Raw genomic sequence first — 24,316 nt, 5'->3', positions numbered from 1 at the left:
ATAAGAAAGCTGCAACAGATTTTGAATAAGCTTTCTGGCAACTGTGAAGCATTACCATGCAAAACCTCAATCTCAAAGTGCCTGGACGTTCAGAAAAGAGTAGAGGTGGCTGGCAAAGCCTTTTTTGACTTGGTGCAGATGGGTAGAAGAACAGAATTTCAACAGAATAAATCACTATTATGGAATAATAAATAAATAAACACCAATTCATTCATATGTTTATAATTGTGTAGTAAAGTAACATGAACAACTCATCATAAAATAATAACAGATTTCATGTAAAATAATGAAGTTTACATACACAATAATGAAAGAAAATAAGACTTAATAGATATAATGAACAAAAAAAGTATCTCTAGCTTAATAAAAAGTCACGAAAAAATTGGAGAAAAAAATAAATTACTTAATCATACTCTAAAAAAAGTATAAAACAAAGAGGTATAAAATTTGTATTAATGTCTGAAAGAGTTTCATTACTTATAATATGAAATATCCTTATTATATGTACATTTAAAGTAAAGTATTTGTTTTATTTTTGTCAGATGCATAACATTCCCATGACTATCCAATTAGAAAAGACTCATTTGCACAGCTTTTGAAACATTTTTAAAGAATTATAGACAGAAAAGAACTACCAAACTGAACCAAAGGAGAATTACTTGTAGAAAATGTCTCAGATTACCTCATACACGGCGGCTCATTATGCCGAATGTTAAAATTTTCCAAGTTACCAAGCAAAGTTTAAAATGAAAATAAAATCCAATGGTACTTTAAACCTTAATGGTATAAAAAGAAAATAAAAAGCATTCTCAATTAAGGAGGCAAACCTAGGTAAAGGGGTATAACTCTTACAAATCATTGGTATGCTTGGGTAAATCACAATTCATTAATCTAATGTAAGTATCAAAGTAACTTGGATTGATTTCATTCTGTTTCAATTAATTGCTTGATAGACTTTGGTGAAATTAGTTTGATACAAACATATGGCTGATTTCAAGAGTTATCTCCCTTGGCCTAGGTCTACCTGTACCATGTTTATGTACATGTACCAGTATGTTCTTTATTATTTTATATGGCCAACAACCAAAGAGAAATACAACAATAAATAAACATAACCACTAAATAAAATGGAAGTTAAGAAAAACAGAAGTTACCGATTTGATACTGCAGAAAAAAATTGTAAAAAATATTAAAATTATCTTCATGCATGTAGAATTTGTTATGAGAAGATTAAAGCAAAAGTTAATAACTGAAAGCTTAAACAGCATAAGAAAGAAAAAAATCTTTATACCAGGGATACATAAAATACTTAAATAAGTTTAAAAATAAAAAAATACAAACTGTATTTGAAATATTTGAAGTGCTGCTGTTGCATCACAACTTTAGAGAGAACATGGAAGACACTGTAATATAGTTGTACACAGGCAAATGTGCCCACACATGAGAATCATATGGTTTGCAACATATGGTAATCACATGAATTGAGCATGATATGATAATCATATGTTTCAGTTTACATGACTATCTAATGATAATACTATGTTTTCAAACCAAAATTAAAATATGAAAATCATACAATAATCCTAAAATAACATATGATTATCATATAAATTGAGCACCAAATGATTATCATATGTGGCACATTTAACTCTGTATTACACATTGAATAGTATTTTTTGTGAATTTATCATCTTCTACAATCAGCTAGATTCACTCACAAACTAAATAACTTTTTAAAAATGACAGATGTAAAATGTGCCACAAAATGTTTTTCTATTAAATACCTCAATTACAAAAATTACAAACTGATTAAATGAGCAACAAGATTTTTACATTACAACTTTTTTGAAAATGTTATCATTTAGAAAAGTTTGGGCAATCAGTGCATCAGAAGTGTTTCAATCAAGTAATTTTTTCATAAAGCTCTAAAAATATCTGGGTTTTGTTATTCCTTATTACAACTAATATTAATTTATTCTAAGTTGTGAAAAAAATACAATAATATAAAAGTATTCAAAAATATGAGATATTTAAGGAGGTAGACCTAGGGCAAGGGTCCATAAATTTTGACAGCCCATGCCATGCATTTTATCAAACTTCAGCAGACATTTGTGTCAGTTTTTTACATGCTCAGATCGAAAATAAACTTAAAAAAAACCTTTTTATGTATTTATTTTAATATAAATATTGGACATTGTGTTATTTCATCACATAATCTGTCCTTCACAAAATATCAGAGCGAGTGAACAAGTTCAGGTTCAAATACACGTGGATGTACTAACATGAAAACAAAACATCACATCTCTCGGACTTTTTCATCACATAGGCATACAGCCAAAAACTTCGGAGTGATGAAAAAAATGTTGATTATTTATAAAAGAAAAATGAGAATAAGAGAAAATTTGTATACTGAGTCTGTTAACTTCTGTGTTAAAACGATTCAGTCGATGAATTAATAACTACAAACTACCACTGATCCGTAGTTTCAGTTTCATGTGCTTTCGTTACCGCTGAAAGATCGGCGGGAAAATGTTAATTTATCAACTAATAAATGTATGAAAATTCTCTGAGTCACTTCAATTAATTTGTATACGCAATGGGGCTGCACTTGTACCATTAATTCAATTATGCAATCAACCAATCAGTTACAGGTAAATCACAAGTGGCTGCACATCGGCTAACACTGACAAACACCTTTCAATCAATTTCCAATAAACAATTAGGAGACAGGTAGACAAGATGTTTATACACTAATAAAAACCATACAGACCGTAATTTACAAGGGTTGACAATTTTTCATGTCCGATATTGGAAAATGGTCATTTCCAGACCCTTGAGTTAGGGTAAGGGACATAACTCTTGAAATCAGTGATATGTTTGCATCATATTCAATTTCGCAAAAGCCACTGAAGTTTTCATTTAAAACAATGAATTCAACCTAAGTTATGAGATTGATGTAAAATGCTGAATACAAACATTCCAATGATTTTTAAGAGTTGTGTCCCTTACTCTAGGTCTACCTCCTTAACATCTTAAAAAAAAACAAAAGAAAAACAGTATACCTCCCTCTCCTTCATAAAGGAAGGGGGTTATAATAAATACATAAATGATACAAGTAAATAAGTAGCACTGATATCGATAAAACTTATCACAATAAATTGTAGAACTTAAGTACAAAAAAACTTCATAAAGATCATGCAAGGCTCAAGCAAATTTAACACCATTGTACACTCATCAACAATCTTGGATTAATTGATTGATTGAGGTTAAATCTTGTATGGTAAATATTTCATGCAAGTAGATCTTGGATTATTATCACAAGATTATTTTTAACACATTAAGTATCTGTGGATATATCATTGATCATTTTCACCCAATTTATTTTATCTCTTGAGCCGGCACAATAAAAGCAAGAAAAATAATCTAAGTTAAGATGGCCAGTGATAATTAGTTTGTTGATGTTATGCAAATTATTCCAACATTGTTTTTGCAGAAAAAGTTACCCACATTCTAAGATTCTAGTAATAATTTCTCTTCTCACTCCAACTACCTGAAAATTATCAGTCAGTAAGACCAATTGAAGGAAACTTAATAAAAAGCATAATTAATAAATATGGAGTATAAAAAATCATGTATGAGCTTATTTCAATAAATTATGCCATTGAATACATGTGTAAACAAACTAATTTGATATCTAACAAAAATTTAAGTCCTTTTAAGCTACAAACAGACTTAAAAAAAATTTGATTTGATTAGCAGCATAATCCTGGCATACCTTGGGAAAAACAGAGCAAGTCTCGTGGACAATGAACTGACTATTGTATTATAATAGTAGCCATTAAAAAAAATCATTTGTATTAAAAATAAAAATGGTTGCTAAATAGCCAATAAATGAAAAAAAACTGTTTTACATTATTTTTAAAACATTAATGACAAATGATAAAAAGTCAGTGACATATGGATATTGAACTCGTTTGAAACAACAAACATTTGTTATAACAGAAAACTACCAAAAACATGTTTACTTATATACTAATTGTTCACAACTTAGTTTAGCACCAACCAGTAATGTTCAGGACGGATTAGTTCTACATTATACAATTTTTATGTTTCATACAAAAAAAGCATGATAATTTTTTAATTCAAAAACTCAGAGTAACAAATGAAAAAGAAAACAAGTTCCTTAAGTGTTAATCTTAGTAAGAATCTGGCAAAATGGGAAAAATCAGAAACATGATTTCTCTATTTGAAAACACTACTATTTGACCTCTACATCACTGGATTTGATCAGAATTTTTCACAGAATATTAGGTTTTTGACAGAGTTATCTACCCTTTAGATCTTCATTTTCAGTGCATTTTGATGCAATTATAACTCAATTTACCAAAATGAATTAAAAAATCTTGTTTTTATCTCTTGATTATTACAATGCAAATAGTCAAATTACTCTTTCAAAATGGTGGTTACATACCATGTTTCACCAACTGCCCGATACTACTGAGACTAACATTTTACGACAAAATAATGGATGATACTTTTGAAAACATGTTTTAATGGTGAATCTTACATACAAATAAATACCACAAGATTGATTAAATTAAACAGAATGAAAAAAAAAAACACATGAAAATTTAAATCTCTATAATATCATATTTTCTTAAATTCTTTGCACTTGGTGGGATACTGCAAATTTGTCCTTTTTGTTAAAACATTCGCAATAAAATAAATAAATTAAAACTAAATTATGATAATTGGTAACACAATAAAACTATTCATCTCTCAAACTAGAAATGTAAACATAAGTTTAAATAAAACAGCAAGTCTCTACAATATCAGATGTATGTTTACCAAAGATCTATCATTCCCTCTTGAGCAGATAATGAATTTTCATAATGCAATATCAGTCTTCACAAAATTATCTCAAAAAATGGTGGACATTTGGTCCATCAATTAAGCACTCTATACCTGACAGAAAATATTTGTCCCTACATGGTGCTAGATTTCAACAAGATTCATAGTTCTTACAAAGCTTCCAAACAATATTGGACTTTCGGACTACAGTAAACAAGTTTCTTCCAGTCGGATCGCATTATGTTGGTTTTGTCCATTGAACTGACAGACTTTGTGATGATTGCAATATTTCCAAAAATTGTACACATATATTTGAAGAAGCTGTTGTTCACCATGCAAGACTACACACCAATTGGAGAATTTATCAACCAAATGACTGTCAAACCAATTTAACTATTGAGTAGTTTCTGTTATAGAACAACATCGTCGTCATCAAAGTTAGGTCGTACACCAATCTTTCTTGTACTCGAGTTATCTATAGTGTCACCTAAATCTTCAGCAAATCCCCAATTTCTGTTGACTAAATGGTCGTTATCATCTGAAAGAAAGATTGAGGTCCAATATAAACTAGAAATAATGTGAGCAAGCTACCAATTGACTCAAATGTAAAACACTTCTTTATCTCCCTTTGGAGTCCTCCAACAGTGACCACACATGTATAATCATTCATGCTATTCTACATATGATATCCAACCTTCCTATAAAAATACATCAAAATCTCTTGAGTGGTTTAGGAGGTTGTGCTTAGGAGGTTTGTAAAATCTTTAATTTTGATTATCCTCTGACAGTTATGTACATTTACATATGATATCCAACCTACCTATAAAATTTCATCAAAATCCCTCAATCGGTTAAGGAGGAGTTGTCCTTGCAAGAAAAATGACAGACAGGGTGATTCCTATATACCACCCCAGCCCAAACTTTGTTTGCATATGATACAATTCAATTATCAGGTGTACATTTGATCGATTGACTGTAGTTTAAAATCCTATGGAAGATATATCATGCAATGTGGGATGAGAATGTCTGACCAATTGAAAAGACCCTACTTAGTACTAATCCAAATATGCTCAGCCAGATCTTTCTTGTCCTAGATCACAGAAACAACAACCAACAAATAGGCTCACTGGACACTTTATTTTGACCCAGAGCCAACCAGATGTCACTATATTCCCTAGATACATGGTGCTTTTCAAAGAAGCAGAGACTATGGTTCTATCAATTTTAAAGTCATTGGTGTGATGACCCTGAGTTAAACCCTACACCTCCCACATCAAGACAAGCATGCTACCCTAAGACAATCGAGTCAGTTACTGGTACTTGTTTACATGTTTTTTTATCATAATCATAATGTTGATAGAAATCAGTGAAATTTATCCTGAAAATTAAAAAATCTATAAAAAATGCATAAAGTACAAGAAAATGTGCTGTTAACATCTAAGAATAAACCATTCCAAGACCTAGATTAAAAAATGAAATGCAAAAGCAGAAAGTAAAATTCCAACTCAGATTAGAAGCTTGTAATGTGACCTAGATACATGTAAATGTAAAATGTAAAATCATTTTTATTTATGAAAAGAACTCCATTTCTTTCAAAGGACAAGTGATCTCATAGAAATGAAAAAAAAATTAACAATAATTTAACAGTTTAAAATACAGACATGATTTTCCCAACTGAATTTTGTTTTTTATTCAGAATTTTACTATTACCCTTCTTGTTTTTACAGTGTATTCAAACATATTGATTTTTTATCAGCTGAATAAAATCATGACCATGCTGTTTGTTAGCCATTTGTTAATTTGAAGAGTGATATTTCATACATTACAATTACTTTAATAGTGAAACAGAATCTTAAACAACTCTGTGTTTTCATAATGTGAAAAAAAAACAGTGCAAGAAAAATCTGTAACATTAGCAAAACCAATCATACTGCAATACCAACCCATCAGCTGAGAGTCATATCTAATACGTATATCAACTGTCAAGAACAAAAAGTGAATATTATTCTAGACATAGCTTTACCCCAAGGGAGATAAATACAGATTGAGTTCATTGACTATAAACACTGTATCAATAACACAATCAATTATGAAATTCAAAATCACTTCTTTTGATGGTGGGTTGAAAAAATTTGAGCCTTCTTCGGGTATGAGATAAATTTTATTGGAACTGCTGTAACAACAGTGTCCAGCATTCATTACCAAAAACCAACTCCCAAGATTTGAAATACATCACCAGATGACTGGTAAAAACTGGGTTTGGCCAAGGAAAATTTTAACTAGATAAAATTCTAGCAAATTTCCAAAATGTTTGAAATAATAACATAAGATGTGATGAAATTAGTTCAGTCCAACAGACCGTATACTTTACAATAGTAGACAAATATTAGGAAACACATCCTTTAGAATAAAAAAATATTGTACCATGCAGATGATTATTGTGGCTGTTGTTAACTTCCAAAGATTTCTTTCAAGATAAGCAGCACAAAATTATTTCATGTTCAGATCTGAATAAGTTCTAGTTCCAGTGTTTTCTTCAGGGTTTTTGAATTCACTACACACTGGTAGTACTATCTAATTTTAGACAGCCAAAATATCACCACTTTAACTTCCAATTTGACCCTAGACCCACCCTCACAAAAAATCATACGGTTGCTTGCTTGTATTGTAACAGAAAATAGTTGTACCTACCACTTGACAGAACATGGTTCTCCTTCTTCGGAGAAGCCAGTGTCCATTTCATGTCCCTTATACTAGATTCCCTGAGTGTTTCAGCCGTCTCTATATCCTCATCAGAGGGAGCTGTTCTATTATTCTTCTTTAAGTAGGCCTTCTTCTTTAATTTTCTCACCTGTGTTTGATTTTCTGAAATAAAAATAGAGGCCCTTAAGGTTTTTTCTTTTGTTTTTTTACCCTGTTTTTATTGTTAAAAGAAATTTTATTTGTTGATGTAGTTATGAATTTAGGGTTTTCATAAAAGCATCACAATTTTCAACAGAAAATTATCATTTCTTGGGCATTCAAATTTAAAGTTTGCATGACCTACAAATATCAGTGCAAGACTTAAAGTAAGGAAAAAGGTCAGTGAAGTGATTGTGCCTTTCTCACTACTAACTGTGAGATAGCCACAAGTATTTCAAGAGCTAATCCAGTGCACAAATACCAGTATGTTTCATTTATGCCTTTCTTGTGAGAAGGCAACAATCAATTCAAGAGCTAATCTACCTCAGAAATATGTTTCCTCTATACATACCTTCACTATACTCATTGGTTGGACTATCTAAATGAGAACTATTTTCTTCAGTTTCTCCGTTCCTGGGAGTAGATGGAAACTCATCGAATGATTGGTGAGTTCCTTTTGACTTTCCCTTTTTCTTCTTCTTGCCTTTTAGTCTTGGTGTCAGCTCCTCTTCTGTGTCATCAATTTGAAGAGTTTTCCCAACAACAATATGTTTATTTGGTTTCAAGTTAGCATTGTACAAATAGCTTTGATCCAATATTTCAGGGTAGGAATCAGAATCCCTACTCTTAACTTCAATCGTTGAAACAGATTGAACAGAATGTTTAGAATATGCATATGAGTCTTCATGTTCCTCCATTTCTTTATTTTCTTGGAGAGCTTTTAGTTTCTTTTTCTTCTTCTTCTTTTTTATTGTAGAGGGTTGATCATCAGATGAAAACTTGGTACCAAGAGGTTTCTGAAGGGGAGGTAATCTAGGCGTAGCACGGCGAGTTTTTCTCGTTGATATTTCTTCATCACTATCGTGACCAGAATCATAAATTTTATTATTCATAGTATTTGCATTTCCATTATACATTCCAAAATCACTATCATTCAATTTAGAATGAAGTCCTAAGTATTTTAACGATCGGCTTGACCTAATTTCACCCTCGTCAGATTCCTCTTCCTCTTCCCTTCCTTTTGTTTCATTAGTATTTTGTCCAAGCATTGATAATTCTATCTCTTTTTTCTTTCTCTTTTCTTCTTTCATTCTTTTCTCCTGAAACAAGTAAATTCTCAATTACAAAGCCATCTAATAAAATACATGGGTTAGTAAAAGTATCTTAAATAAATCATGTTCTAGTAGGTCAAATTTATGCTTTCAGGAAAAAAACCATTAATTTTGAAGAATGCTTGTTCCAGGAGCATTTTAACAAGAGCTAAAAAAGTGCTGGTACACTAGTTTTCTCCCACCTAAAATTAAGAAAACAGAAATTCAAGTCAATTCAATTTAAGATATCCTAACTGTGCCATACAAATTCAAATGTTAGTGTATGTGCAGCATTTCTGGCTACTACCCCCTCATATTACCAAACTCATAACTAGGCATCCTCAAAAATATAAAAACCTGAACTCCTTGCATTTAACACATGTTCAATAACACTCAATTATACATTTTTTGTAGTAGTTGGACTAGCAGTGGAGTTTACCATCAAGAAAACACACCATGCATCGAGGGATTACCTCTGTTAAATCAGAAAAAAAGTGCTTCAAATTAAGGATAGTGCAGTTAGAATTTATTCAAGAAAAAAACTGAATGCTTTAGATTTTTTTCAATATTTTTTTTCAAACATTCTTAAATCTCCATGAATTTACCTTTCAACTCAATTAGTGTGAGTCAAAGGTTCTGTACCTTTTATTTTATGAACTAGGACCTCCAAAATTTCATTTACCTTGGTCCTGGACTTTCAATACTTTTTAATTACTCTTTATTAAAGACTTAAAAGTTTTTTTTCCAAGCAGACCATTAATTTAGAATTAAGAAAAGTTCAATACTTTCCTCTCTTGGAAGAAAATTTGAACCCCTCCAACCCAGTGACCTTGTTTAAATATGAAGAACAAAACATTATCCACTAGGATTTTTTTTTCAGAAAATGAAGCCTGCCCAAAATCTGCTTGAGACATTTCCAGTTTCTACCTTGAGCAAACTGTAGTCAAATAAATTAAAGAATGAAAATATATTCAAAAGTGTTTTAAGGTATTCCTTGAATAATAAATCTGATCAAGAGTTTAAACAAAACAATTCAACTTTTTTTAAATTGCATAAGCTCACACATGCAAATGTAGGGATAACAAGTTTGCTATGAGATATAACTCTGATCTATAATAGCACAATATTTTTCTATTACATTTTCTTTTAAAAGTTAAAGAGCTATAGAAAACTCCAAACATACAAAAAAAAAACAATTTTAAGAAGTCAGATATGTTTAACAGCAAACAAATGTGGTGACTCACTCTCACAGCAACTATGATACTAACGCTCAAGGGAGATAATCTGCAACACAATTGAACAAACAAACAAAAAATAAGTGAATTATGTCCCTTTTCATAGAACCAAATTTCAATTTTGTTGAAGAAAATCACCCTTGTTAGTAAAAACTCAATAAAAGTCATCACACAATGATTTGTGAATGAAAAACAAATTCATCAGCATTTAAGTGCAATAATAAATTCAGTTAACGTTTTTATAATATATGTAAATATATAAAATATAACATATAATATATGTGTATGATTTCAGTATAAGGAATAAAACAAAACTAGCAACTATGTCTAAAGCTACATGTACATAAAGCTGAGAATACCAGTATAAGTAGGAATGAATCATTACATTAGATGCTTCCATATTATTTTTAATTTGAAGGCTTTGAATGCAAAAGAACATAAAATCATTATAATTTCAAAGCTGCATACCTTTTCATTGAGTTTATTGATATCAACCCTTTTGAATGGATCACCATCCAGAACATCTTCATCATCACTTGGTAGTTTTTCTATCCCTAATCTCTTCCTCTCTTCTTCTTCTTTCTTTTCTCTATCAAATAAATTCAAAGATAAAATAGCATCAATGCAAAGTTAATTCTCCAGTTTCAAAAAATTATTTAAAAAAATTATAGTTAATACTAGAAACAACCATAATTATTCTAAGCCAATAAAAAAAATTGGAAAAAACTGAGGAAATAAGAAGTTACTTTACAGTCAAAAGTTAACATGATGGTAAAATCCAGATTTGAAAATCAGACTTCCTATTTAAATCGAAAAAAAAATGTCCGAAGAATGAATAAGGATACAGGTCAGACTCAGTGCATCTGTACTGGATTTTGAAAAACTAATATAGCATTTAATATGAAGAATGTTTGTAATGCATCATATTCTACCATTTATGTTACTGAAAAATGTGTCAATTTGACACTGATGTCCATATAGTAGTGAAAAACAAATGATTTAGATTTAATCTAAACCCAGTCCAATATATTCCCTTTTATATTTTTTCTAGTATATAAACCCAATGGTAGTTATACAACTACCATCCTTCAATTTTAACACCTCCATCACATTATTCTAGTTTTATTTTTGTATTATACCTTTCCTCTCGTATTTTCCTAACCCTTTCTCTTTTCTCTTCTAACTCCTTTTGTTTCCTGACTGCCGCCTCCTCCATATCCATCTCAACTCGAGGTTGGTACACTCCCCAGTTATGATCCAGAGTTGCACAGATCCATTTTAAACCCAATTTTATATTTTTGTCAATCTTCTTCCCTGTCCCTTTAATAGCTGAGCAGGTTTCCTAAAATAAGATACATGTATATTGATCCTTCATAAACAATTGTCAAGAATACAAACATCTCTTAGTCTTATGTCCCCTGCCACCACAAAAAAAAGTTGAAAGTACAAATTCAACTAAGTTTCTTAACTCCTGCTAAATTCGGCAAATCAAAATGGTGGCGCAATATGATCAACAACATGTGGTGAGTAACAATCCTACAAAATTCAAAGAAAATCCTTATACATATTTAGCAGTATCTGAGGAGTTGCATTCACAAAATGTGATGGACATCAGTATTTCTATGTCCCCTTCTGTGCTGCAGCATTGTTATATACTAGTAATTATATTCTAAGCACTAGTAACCTAAAATCACATAAGAGAATGTGTTGATTTTGAGCTAGAATCATATTAATTTTCTTATTCACTAATTTTTTCCCCACATTTCAATAAAAAAAGAATTTAAAGAAAACCCTGCCTTGATAAATGTACACCTTGTACATAAATGCCCTTGGTTGCATTGTATTAATTGGCTTATATACCAATAAAAATGATAAAAACTCAACTGTAAACAAAAATTTAAAGAATAAAAAAATATTTAGTTTTCTCTCATTAATTTGTTCTTGGCACAATGCACTTCACAATGTTTCAGTCAATATCAAGCAGATTTTGATTACAGTTTTGTCTTTTTTTTATTCTAAGTAAAAATAATCATTGATACATGAACATTGCGAAGTTGGTGCTAACGATTCGAATACTGAAAATACAGCAAAACCTGTCAAAATCAAACCCTGAATAATCCAAAAACAAATCTAAACAAAACCCTGAATAATCCAAAAAACCTGTCTACACTAAACCCTGAATAATCCAAAAACCTGTCTCAACAAAACCCTGAATAATCCAAAAAACCTGTCTAAATTAAACCCTGAATGATAAAAAAAACTGTCTAAACAAAACCCTGAGTAATGCAAAAACCTGTCTAAACTAAACCCTGAATAATCCCAAAACAAATCTAAACAAAACCCTGAATAATCCAAAAAACCTGTCTACACTAAACCCTGAATAATCCAAAAACCTGTCTAAACTAAACCCTGAATGATAAAAAAAACCCTGTCTAAACAAAACCCTGAGTAATCCAAAACCTGTCTAAACTAAACCCTAAATAATCCCAAAATATATCCAAACTAAACACTGAATACTCCCAAAACCTATCTAAACTAAACCCTGAATAATCCAAAAACCTATCTAAACTAAACCCTGAATAATCCCAAAACCTATCTAAATGAAACCCTGAATAATCCCAAAAACTGTCTAAACTGAACCCTGAATAATCCAAAAACCTGTCTAAACTAAACCCTGAATAACCCTAAAACCTATCTAAACTAAACCCTGAATGATCCCAAAATCTATCTCAACTAAACCCTGAGTAATCCAAAAACCTGTCTAAACTAAACCCTAAATAATCCCAAAATCTATCTAAACTAAACACTGAATACTCCCAAAACCTATCTAAACTAAACCCTGAATAATCCCAAAACCTATCTAAACTAAACCCTGAATAATCCCAAAACCTATCTAAATGAAACCCTGAATAATCCCAAAAACTGTCTAAACTGAACCCTGAATAATCCAAAAACCTGTCTACACTTAACCCTGAATAACCCTAAAACCTATCTAAACTAAACCCTGAATGATCCCAAAATCTATCTCAACTAAACCCTGAATAATCCAAAAACCTTTCTAAACTAAACCTTGAATAATCCCAAAACTTATCTAAACGAAACTCTGAATAATCCCAAAAACCTGTCTAAACTGAACCCTGAATCATCCAAAAACCTATCGAAACTAAATCCTGTATCATCCAAATACCGATCTAAAACAGACATTTATATATATTTAAATGCATTTTGGACCTTGGTAAACTGAACACCAGTCTAAACCAAACCAATATTAATTTTTTTAAGCTGTAAATGGGGTTTGGTTGAGACAGGTTTCACTGCATATGAGAAGTGCCTTCTGGAAGTCTACTTGGTTAATAAGATGTTCTCATTATCTAAACTATTACTGTGAAAGTACTATTATTCGTTTAATACCAATTTTCGTGGCTTACATGGGTAGGCCAAACCACAAAATTTGGTTCCAAATGAAAAAGAAATACCATTTGATGTGTATACTCTGAAAGTTCTATTGTTCATGGGGTACAAATTTTTGTGGTTTTTGTGGGTATGGCAAACCACAAATTTTGGTTCCAAACAAAAAGAAGATTTCCATTAATTTGAATACTGAAAACCTCAAAACCATGAATTCAAGAATCCATGATCTTGAGTTTTTTTTCCTAATACACAAAAATTGCTATTGACGAATTAACGTACTTTCACAGTACTAAAAGATTCAAAAACCATCTGTCTTCCCTAATCCAAGAAAATTAGTATTTACGAATTAAAGTACTTCCAAAATAGTTCCTATCCTTCAGTAAATATAAGAGAAAAAAAAGGAATCAAGTCATCTGTCTGTTCTAAAAATAAGGGAAACAGTGCCAGCAAAATATAAACATGGTTGTCATGAAGATATTGTCAGTAAGTTCACAAAACCACTACATACAGTTCTATGTATCTATCAAATTTTACTGATTGAAATATTAAAGCAGACATATACTTATTGCATTTAATCTAGTAAAGCTGCAAAAATATTTGTTTCTAGATGTCACTGCAAATGTCATTTTGACCTATGATTCTAAAAACTTGTGGTACTCTACATTTTACACTTCATAAATGTTTACAAATAAATGAGAAGTTTACTCATGATGAATACAACTCACAAGTAAGTGAGCTTATATTTATAAGGCCTTTATCTTCTGAAAATGGAGGCTTTAAATGTTGGTTGTGTACTTTTGACCAATCTATTTAAAAAAAAGACCTAATAATTGTTCCATTTATTCAGTGAATTTAGGATCTATAAATAATCAATTCTACTCTCTGGTCAGATTAACTTCTCTGAATCTCTGAATCCTTGAGGCTCTCATTTTCAATAATGCTTTGACAATCATGAATTGAGAGGAAAAGGTCATCAGAACAGAAAGTAGAATGGATTTTTGTTAGATCCTATATGATTACCATACTTATTCTACTAGTTTAATACAATGATTTGTTTGGGTATTTTTTTCAACATGAAATAAAGTACCTCTGACTTCTACCAGTTAGAGTCAACAATTATAAATCTTGTACAAATGTACTTCAAGCTTGATTTTTTTCTCTGGAAAAAAAAACATTATGACAGAGTCAATTCTAAAAAGTACTGATTTTTTTTAAATGAAATTTTCAACAAGGCAGAGTGCCAGCAGCATAGGGTACAGCAAAACTGCAAATAAAACAATGATGGGAATTTAAGTATAAATCTAAAGTAGCAGTGTGTGAAATCTCCACTAGCTAACTTGGCAAAGGCAAGTAAAAATTGCATTTAGCTTGTGCTAATTATTGACTGTTCGCCAAGGTGGTTGTGCTAATTATTGAGTACTTGCCAAGGTGGTTGCACTAATTATCGAGCACTTGCCAAGGTGGTTGTGCTAATTATTGAGCACTTGCCAAGGTTGCAAGTGATAATTTTCTGACTAGTATTGTCATGGACTTAGACAATATAGTTCCTCTTACACAATATGGAATACACAATATCTTTACACTAGTGAAACTTTATTTTGGCAAGTTGAAATTGAAAATTACTTGCAGATTCGGCAAGTAAAAAAAAAACTTTCACACACTGAAGAATTACAAATTAAGGTACTCTGCTTATACCACAACAATCGAATGAAAAAAGATTCAATTGAAATAAACTAGCAATAAACAAATAAAAAAAATTAGGTAAGGAGCCCAGAATACAAAATACAAGTGAAAGTGGCTTTGTCAACTAAATATGTTCTGTGTGATGTGGGCTGAAACATTGGCTGTTGTATTAAGTTCCATGGTTCCACCATACAATGTCTAGGGATTTTATGACTTCATAAACAGTTAAAGAATTTTTAGGCTACAGAAATTTTTTTAGTTTTGCAGTGCTGGGACGAAATTACATCTAAAGGCATCTTACGAAATACATGTATATGTAGCTGATGATCAGAATACTCACAATATAAAGTGGAGATTTGTAAGACATATTTACATTCTCATCTGAATTCTAAAATATAATATTTAAAAAATTTATGTATCTATATTCTTACCACTGATTCGTGTTTCACTCAATCTAATTTCAGTTTAGTTTTCTTTAAGAACACTTTTGATTATACATCCATGAATCTGAATACCAATCTCAAGACCTTCACCATTTCAAAATTTTATATTAAATGATCTTTAGAAGAAAGTTTCAAAATATATAAGTACTCAAACACTGAATATTCTAGACATATCATTCAGCATAAATATTACACTTCCTGTTTTTCAAAATCTTTTTTTAAAAGAGTTAAAAGACCAATATCCCAATACGAACACATACTTTTATGTACAACATCTATTTTAGGATTATGTAATTATATTACATGCCCCTCTTTTTCTATAACAAAACTTGTGTAAACTCTGAAGGAAATTGATGTTTTCCCATTTTCAACCCCTCAATAGAGCATAAGTTGTCTGTGTGTACTCTTGACATTACAAGTGCCTTCAAATGTTCAATTATTTACAGATTTTGTTCAAAGTGACAAAAATGATACTTTTGATGACCTCTAAACAAAATTCAAATTTGAGTGTCATACCATTAAACTCTTTATTGACAAGGTGAATGTTACCAAATGGGGGAATGGGGGTATCAAGTTAGTGAGCATTACTCACAGTTTTTTCTAACACATTGGTACAATTTGACAAGCCATACTGATTTTCTTTTAAAAACAAGAAAAAACTTGAGCATCAGTCAGGTTATGACAAACTTACATCCTCTTTTTCATGATTTCTCAATTAATTACGAATGAGAGTGACTTCACTTACAATTCTACATGGACATTTGTTGATGTTGACCAAATTTTCCAGATTGATCTTTTCACAGATATCCACCTCATCCATAGCATTGGGCTGATCCTGCTTGTTTGCAAGACTGAAAATTCGAAATGAATATAAATTATAGCATGGCACAATAGTCTTTAAACTGATCTAAAGTAAAGCCTGTCTAACAAAAGCCTGAATAAACTGGAAACAAGGCTAAACTAGAAAAATGCATGTGCTCCTGATGTTGATTTCACACAAAGTTGTAAGTGTAAAGTTGATCGTAAGTAATGATGTCACAACCTAAGATAGTATTATGATGTCATAATTTACGATCAATTTCACACTTACAACTTTTCGAGAAATCAATGCCAGGTCTGACCGTTTCGATGCATTTTCACCTGTGTAAACCAAACACCTGTCTAAACTATACAAAATCTAAAACAGTTCTGTTTAGACAGGATTCACTGTCACTGAAACCTTACAATATGTTTATTTGTTCCACACATCAACTTTAATTGTTTTTTTTAACTTTCAAAGAGATAAAACTAATATGAAAGGTGAGAAACAAAAGAATATAAATTCTAACACTTAAAGTAAAATATGGCATTAATGGAACATTAAGTGATACCCTGCCATATAATGTTGAAAAAAAAGGGGGGTGGCAAGATGTTCAAACTTCAGTTTGAATTTTGCAGAATATCGAACTTAACCTGTTTTTTATGGAACTAAACAACTGTGTAAAGTTTCCAAAAATTCACTCATCAGTTCTCAAGCCATTATTTCGTGCGGTGGGTATAAAAAGGGAGATGAAACAGGACTTTTTTAAAAGCAATATCCTCATAAACATGATAGAACACCCATCCTTTTAAATTATCAGCAGTAAATTATGTATATCTTACAGCAAGACCGGTTTTCCAGCAACTTTCTCATTCCGTAATAGTTCTTGTAATGTCTCTTTTGCCTCATCTATCCTATCTGAAGCTGATGAATCAACAACATACACAATGCCATAAACCTCTGTAAAGTACTTGGTCCAGATGTTCCTTATCTTCTTACCTCCTCCCAAATCAAATATTTTTATTTCAAACTGGTCTAAAACCAAACTCTCACTAATGAAACCAACTGTAGGAGCAACTTCTAGAGATTCTAAAATATATATATATAGAAATAAAAATTATAAAAGAACACAGCAAAATTTTCTTTTGAGTGAATAAAAACTTAATGAAATCAAGTGATGGTTTTGGGCTTACAAAAATAAGGCTGAAATATTGAACGAAAACAACTTTACGTAATCAGCTCAGATCATCAAGAAATATTAAATTTAGTAATGTCAATGTACATGTAAGGCATTTTATTGATTTCACAGTCAAATTGGATTAGTTCCTTAATTAGCTTAATAAATATAGACCTAAGTCTGTGGGAAAAATATTAAGAAAACAGCTACACTAAAGTACAGGCTGAAGCTGTTCCCAATGTATCTAAAGGGACATTAAATTACACCCTGCAACATTGTACATTTGTAAATGAATTTTTTATGAAAAAAAAAACAAAAAAACTTAAATTGGCCTTAACTTTTGCATAAATATTTTAGTCACTTATATTGAAACTGGATCTGTATTTCAAGATACTCAAAAACTACTGGTATGCAAAGTTTGAAAAAGATCCTTCAATATTTTCTACTAAACTACAATCTGGAAACTATCTGGAGGGGGGGAATGGACACACAACTTTTAGGAGGGTATCACATAATACCCCACCACTTAATGTAAGGGAGGGTATAAAAATTTTACTGAACAAAAAATTGGATAACCATGATGAACACAAACAAGACTCAGAAACTGAATTAATCATACTGGGTTGTTGCTACCATGAATTACATATACATGTAAATATAGAATTAAGCATGTTGAATATTCAGTTGAAGAGTGCCAGTTTAGTACAAAGCTTAGTCCACCTCAATTTTTTCACTTGTACCTAAAGCATAAATTGCACTTTATGGACCTGCCAAGGAACACTTTAACTGCCACAGAATAATTACATGGACTATACAGTTTACTCCTGCCATTATGTAAAAATTACATAACATACTGATTAGTGCAATTTACTCAATAAATGATAGTTTTAAGGACTGTTTAAACTTTCTCACAAAATAAATTTCATATCTAACCTGCCAAATATTCATTGTGAAAAACATTTCCAGTTTTTATTTTAAAACAAAGATCTACTTTGCTAACACAAAGCTCTTTAAAATAAATATTTACATTCTAGGTTCAACTTCACTATACTAACATTTACTGCTATCTATTAAAATATGAATTTATAAAAGCAAACAAATTACTGTTCAATACTGATTGGCTTTCCTCCTTTAAATCTGATCTACGTAATACAACCAGGTCAAAACGTGAAGACATTGAAAAATTGTATGTTTCATTTTTGATGTTTCATTGACGTATTAAATGGGTTGTTCATAGCATATTTTCGATGAAGCATGCTAGCGCTTCATGTCCAAAATGTGTCATTGGTTAATGCTTTTATATGCAGAGGAACATCAAATTCTTATGATTACATTTGACATGTTTCTCTAATTCTATTTCATATGTATCAAGGCATCCATGCTAGGGATCACTGTTTCGGTTGTTTTTAATTTATTTTTCAAGAAAGCAAATAGAGTGATTCAAGAAACAGATAAAAGTAGTCAAGAAATAGTGGGTATATAAATAGCTAGAAATGTGTTTCATTGGCTTTTGATGCCAATTACCCAATAACATAAGCATCTTTTAGCGATATCATATCCTCAGTACATTTAAATGTAATAATATACACACATAAACTTTATGATAGGTGAAACAAAAAATCTGTTAGCCAGGCGTACTGATGATATCCCTACCAATGGTAGTACCATAACCCAAATAATAAAGTTGTTATATTCCACTCACTACTGATCGCTACATTAAACTTGTGAGAGAATCAATGACAGTGAGGGCTTCAATTAAACAAGTTACCCATACCAAACCTTTATAACATAGTTAAAACGTAAACTGAACCATTGATCAGGAAGTTGTTACCACCCAAGCAAAAATCATATCCAAAAATGTAGCACACCTACATGTACATGTATATATCTTGTGTCAAAATATCAAGTGAGTGTGACATATACATGTAGTAGCAGAGAAATCAATTTGGAAATAAAAGGAGTGATGGATAGACAGTCAAGGGGAAAGCAATATACACACCCTCATTTGAAATGGAGGTATAATTAAAACTATTAAGCCACCATTCAAGGAATATTTGACTTGAGTAGTCTGATTTATTATTTTTGCCTACTACAGATGTTCAAATATTTCAGAAGAGTAGTTGGGATTTATAAACTTTTATAAGTTAAATGAAATCGAAACTTTTGTATTGTTTTGCAACTAAAGTTGTTATGTTCTTTCATGACTAAATACAAAATGTATATGCATGGAGAAATTGATCTATAGAACTGCAAATGGAGCATGAGTTCGATTATACATGTAAGTCACATCACTGGTCTTGAAAGGCCCTTTCAAGACCACTCATGTGACTTAGGGAAATAAAAGGAACCAAGATTCAAATGGTAATCAAAAGAATACAATCCAAGGACAACAACTAGACAGGGAAAATAGAAGCACACAACAAAAAACATGAAATAACCTAAACAACACAAAGAAACGAAAGTAAATGAGCAACCCAGATTCCAGTATAAACTGGAAGCATGGACCAGGTGCACCGGTAGGGAAAGCATCCTCTCCTTTTCTAAAAACACCTGCCAAGTTGCACATAAAATGTGATATCATTGGTAGACAAAAGAAAGGAAAACTATGACACAGTGAATAATTCGGTTAACATGGTGCTGCTGGATACGCCATAACAATATATGAGTTCATGATGACGACCATAAAACTTTTGTATTGATAACTTTAATGTTGTAGCAACATTTGACCTCCAAATATACATGTACAATATTGTTTAAATATTTCAGTCATGCAATATTCCAAAATAAAATTCACTGTAACTTCACTTCATATATCAATTTTACAGGTGAAATGTACAAAAAATGTACACATGTACATTTTGTACATTAAATCAAACAAGTTAATTACTTAGTTACACAATCTAATCACTTACATGTAATTAATATCAATTATATCAACTGAAACAGAGAACTGCCTACACTACTGTCAACCAAAATTTTAATTTCTCCACTCTTCACAGAGGAGTCACTCATGTCCTCCACTGTGACTCCATCAAAGTAAAAAACGGGATAAAATTACTCCATTTCAATAGTTTTAAATATGTGTTTCTGTCCTTTACTGAAATGTTATTAAACTGCTAGAATCATTAAATATACCTTGGTTTAAAGACAGAAAAAGTTAATTACAGACAATTTTTGAAATGGTGACTCCGCTGTGGAGAGTGGAGACACTGTGACTCCACTCAAAATATCTCCACTGTGGAGAGTGGAGAAATTTGTGTTGACAGTAGTGTATTTTGGGGGATGTTTTTACAGATATCTAGATTTACACACTAACATGTAGATCTTTCTCTTCATACAAGAACTCAAAAATGAGACCCATAGTACTGTACAATATAGGTGTAATATGGAAATATAAAGTTATATATATGAACATGTACATTGCAATAATTGTACATCTATATAGTATACAGAAAAATAGCTGTTTGTTTGTTTGTTGGGGTTTAACGTCCGAGCAGCAATATTTCAGCTATATTCAGACAATGAACATGAAATGGGTGATAAAATGAACATGAAATGAAAAAAAAAGGATGGGTCACAAGAATAATAGGGTCGACAAATGTTGATTGCCACTGGAAAAAGGGGGGATGGGTAAGGTCGGGCAATTTAGCCTCCTGTGGCGGAGCGCAAAGGTTCCTACTCCTATCAAATACCACAGCAGGGTTCTTTAACATGCGAGGAATGTGGCATCTTTCCCAACACGGTGCACCACTATGGTTTGCGGTCAGGTTTTCCATATTATAGTCTGACAACCCCAGCATGTATAACACGCCAGGGGTACCCCATTCCACCACCTGGGGCACACATCCCAGTTGCTCTGTGGGCAGAGCGCCTAGCCCCCGGCTAGGTTTCTGAGCACTATTTAGTTGCCTTAAACGACAAGCTTAGCGCTGCTGCAGGCCTATTCTTTTAACACCCGGACCTGCACGGGGCTAAAAAAAAAAAAAAAAAAAAATAGCTAGTGCTACAAATATATCTTAAATTTTTGGGGGAATTATTAGCATGAAGGTCCCTTTAAAATGAAAAAATGAAGTTTGATCCCTGTAAGGAAAAATAAATTTTAAATCTGTAAAACAGGCTTTACATCATGAACATAGTAGGAAAAAAATGTACATGTATTTTAGAAGTGTATTGAGAAACCATTCCAATTCCTTAGAAAACTGCATTTATATAGAACATGTTCATATGTCATATTTCCTCCAAGTATTTATATATATATAGAACATGTTTGTTAATCATATAATGTGTTTATTGGTTATATTACCTCCAAGTAAGGCTTTTGTTGCTGTTGTCTTTCCAGCATTGTCCAAACCAAGAATTGCCAGAGTGATCTCCCTGAAATAGATGTAATATGTAGTATGTAAGTTCCAGCAATGTACATTGTACAATGCCTAGATCACAACTTAAAATGTACACACAACTTTACTTTGTTTTGTTTCTTTTATGGTTCATTGCTTCTTCAATCTTATGGAAAATCTGTATTGTACTACATTTAATTCAGACACTTTCTAATGTTTACAAAATCTTGTCTCATTATACTGTACAAGCTATTTTCAGTTAAATTGAAAATGCATAATTTATCTGATTCTTAATATGACAAGCTGCAGTGATTTTTAGACTCTTTTTAAAGAGTCTTTCAGTTTAGAAAAAAGAATGGTACATGTAAAACAAACTGTGAAATTTGGTTAGAATCCTATTTAATCATACTGCTGGTTACAGGAGTCTCTAAATTGACACCTTTCTTGAACAAAAGATTAGAAAGGAGAAAAAATAAACATTTTATTTTTTAAAAGGTAAAAATTGAAATATTCACCTCATTTGGTGAACCTTTACTAGATATTTGGATATCACATTGAAATTTAAAGTCAATAGCAGAATTCGGAGAATCCTAAGGTACAATTTTGTAAAATTAACATGCTTTTGGCATTGTGACAGATTTACATGTACTGTATCCCAACTCTAAATTCATACAGGAAAATTCCTGAGTTGTGGCTTTTAATTTAGTGTAACAATTTGTTTTAACAAATCTTTTAACAATTTTTCCCCCCAAAAAAATCAACATGATTTGGCTCCATTTAATGCAGAATGACACTGATGATGTAATTTCCAACCATAAACACCTTTCATTTTGTCCAAGAAAAACAACTTGGTCACCATGTGCAGATACTATTATAGTTTAGTCTAGGATAATGTGAAAAAAAACATGGAAACATGTGTATATATGATAACGTAAAATTTCCGAGAGCCTAATGGAACTAGGACGAATGAAAGACAAACAAGAGCATGTTCCAATCAGAGTTAAAGCACTTGTCACATATAAAAGAAAGTGCATGTTTATGTACATGTAAATCTACATGATCTACATTTTTTTACATGAATGTCATACTGTAAAAGACAATAAGAAAACAATATGTAATATGCATAGTTCCTATTATACTTTTGAAAATAAAGGGTAGATACATGTACATGTAGGAAGGGATAATATTTATTTTACTTTTTTTTTAAATTGTACATTGTATCTATGGGAAAACATTTGAGGTTGACAGTCTTGAAAAAATGACCCAAAAAACATTTAAGGTACACCACTTTAACTGAAAAAAAGGAATTGTAGGGTAATAGGGAACATGCATTTTTTTTAAAATTTGCCAAAAAGTAAATAAAAAAATCAAAACATGTCTATCTATTTGTAGAATGATGTGAGATGACTTCTTTCTCTTATATTTAGTATAAAGCAAATTTTTTCACCATGTAAATACATTTTTTTGTACAATGTTCAAATACAAGACAAGTATGATTTTGTACCTCCAGCAAATGTGCACTCACCTTCTTGGTTGGGTTTTTCTTTTCAGACACGAAAAACATTTCCCCATCAGGCTAAACATTAAAATGGAAAAGCACCATGTAAAAACAGTATGAACTTGTCACAACTTGGCACAGCTGTACCGTTGTGTTGTCTATTGAATTAATCCACTAACTTAATTATTGTTGTAAAAATTAACGGAATTACGTCATGCTCCAACGGGTTCAATCAACATTAATTAAAAAACAGTGTATATGTATCTGACCAGGTTAATTTTGTGTCCAATCAGATACCAAGAAAAGTCGACTTAAAAATGTGGGGCTGAAAACGGATTTCTTCGTTCGAAATTATCTTAATATGGCACCTAATGCGCTATTTTTCAAAAAGACATAACTTCTGAGATGCTACTGTACATTGAAATAACAGCAAATAGGATTAAAAGTTCCCAATCGTGTGAGAATTTAGCGAACTTCAGACACAGTTCAATCACATTGGCAGGTGTCCGCCATGATGTTTACCCGGTTGTTTACGTGAGGTGGCGCATCACTAAGAAACAAAAATATGTATGAAAAATTGAAATAATTTGTCATTCGCTTTTTAGTTAAGTGGAAAGGTTTGAAAATTTATTTACTTAAAAAAAATAAAATTTATTAGATGACCAAGATATGAAATACGAAGTTTCGAATTACCTCCCTTTTCCTACACTTTTAACCTAAATGGTTCGTGTATATTTTAAATATAGGCAACATCGGTGGTGTTGCCGTGACTAATCAAACAAAACGATCTATTTAATAAGAGTGTTCTTCGTGATTTCGTCACTTACCAGTGATTTGGTTTAATTTGCAAAAAATCCATTGAGTGGTATGGGACAGAGTAACCAAGGGAA

The 24,316-nt window shown here is 31.4% G+C and overlaps 1 protein-coding gene across 2 annotated transcripts; it reads right to left on the bottom strand.

Annotated features, from left to right (window-relative positions):
* Positions 1–206: 206 nt before the first annotated feature.
* LOC148613326 (uncharacterized) lies at positions 207–23,948 on the bottom strand. 2 transcript variants are annotated; one of them, XM_088586676.1, is made up of 10 exons: positions 23,844–23,948; positions 23,454–23,504; positions 21,895–21,965; positions 17,257–17,503; positions 16,361–16,466; positions 11,218–11,420; positions 10,547–10,667; positions 8,105–8,852; positions 7,543–7,716; positions 207–5,389 (listed from the first exon to the last, which is right to left on the bottom strand). In XM_088586676.1, the coding sequence occupies exons 2-10, from the start codon at positions 23,498–23,500 to the stop codon at positions 5,262–5,264; spliced, it is 1,845 nt and encodes a 614-aa protein (XP_088442802.1). In that variant the 5' UTR covers positions 23,501–23,504; positions 23,844–23,948; the 3' UTR covers positions 207–5,261. The 2 variants fall into 2 exon arrangements, with proteins under 2 accessions (XP_088442802.1, XP_088442801.1); XM_088586675.1 differs by having other exon boundaries at positions 23,454–23,948.
* Positions 23,949–24,316: the final 368 nt, after the last annotated feature.

This window comes from Perna viridis, chromosome 6 (genome assembly GCF_037379345.1).
Source record: "Perna viridis isolate PV_CMFRI_1.1 ecotype Kerala chromosome 6, ASM3737934v1, whole genome shotgun sequence".
NCBI classification, from domain to species: domain Eukaryota; kingdom Metazoa; phylum Mollusca; class Bivalvia; order Mytilida; family Mytilidae; genus Perna; species Perna viridis.
The sequence above is the reverse complement of the archived record's forward strand: the minus strand, read 5'-3'. Positions and strand labels throughout refer to the sequence as shown.

What these genes read in the sequence shown, in the direction of transcription:
- LOC148613326 (XM_088586675.1), bottom strand. Translation starts at nt 23,512, where the DNA reads ATGTTTAGCCTGATGGGGAAATGTTTTTCGTGTCTGAAAAGAAAAACC. An exon ending in GCTGGAAAACCGGTCTTGCT is followed by an intron (nt 16,467 to 17,256) that starts GTAAGATATACA and finishes TCGAATTTTCAG; the next exon opens with TCTTGCAAACAAGCAGGATC. An exon ending in GAACCATGTTCTGTCAAGTG is followed by an intron (nt 5,390 to 7,542) that starts GTAGGTACAACT and finishes TCTTTCTTTCAG; the next exon opens with ATGATAACGACCATTTAGTC.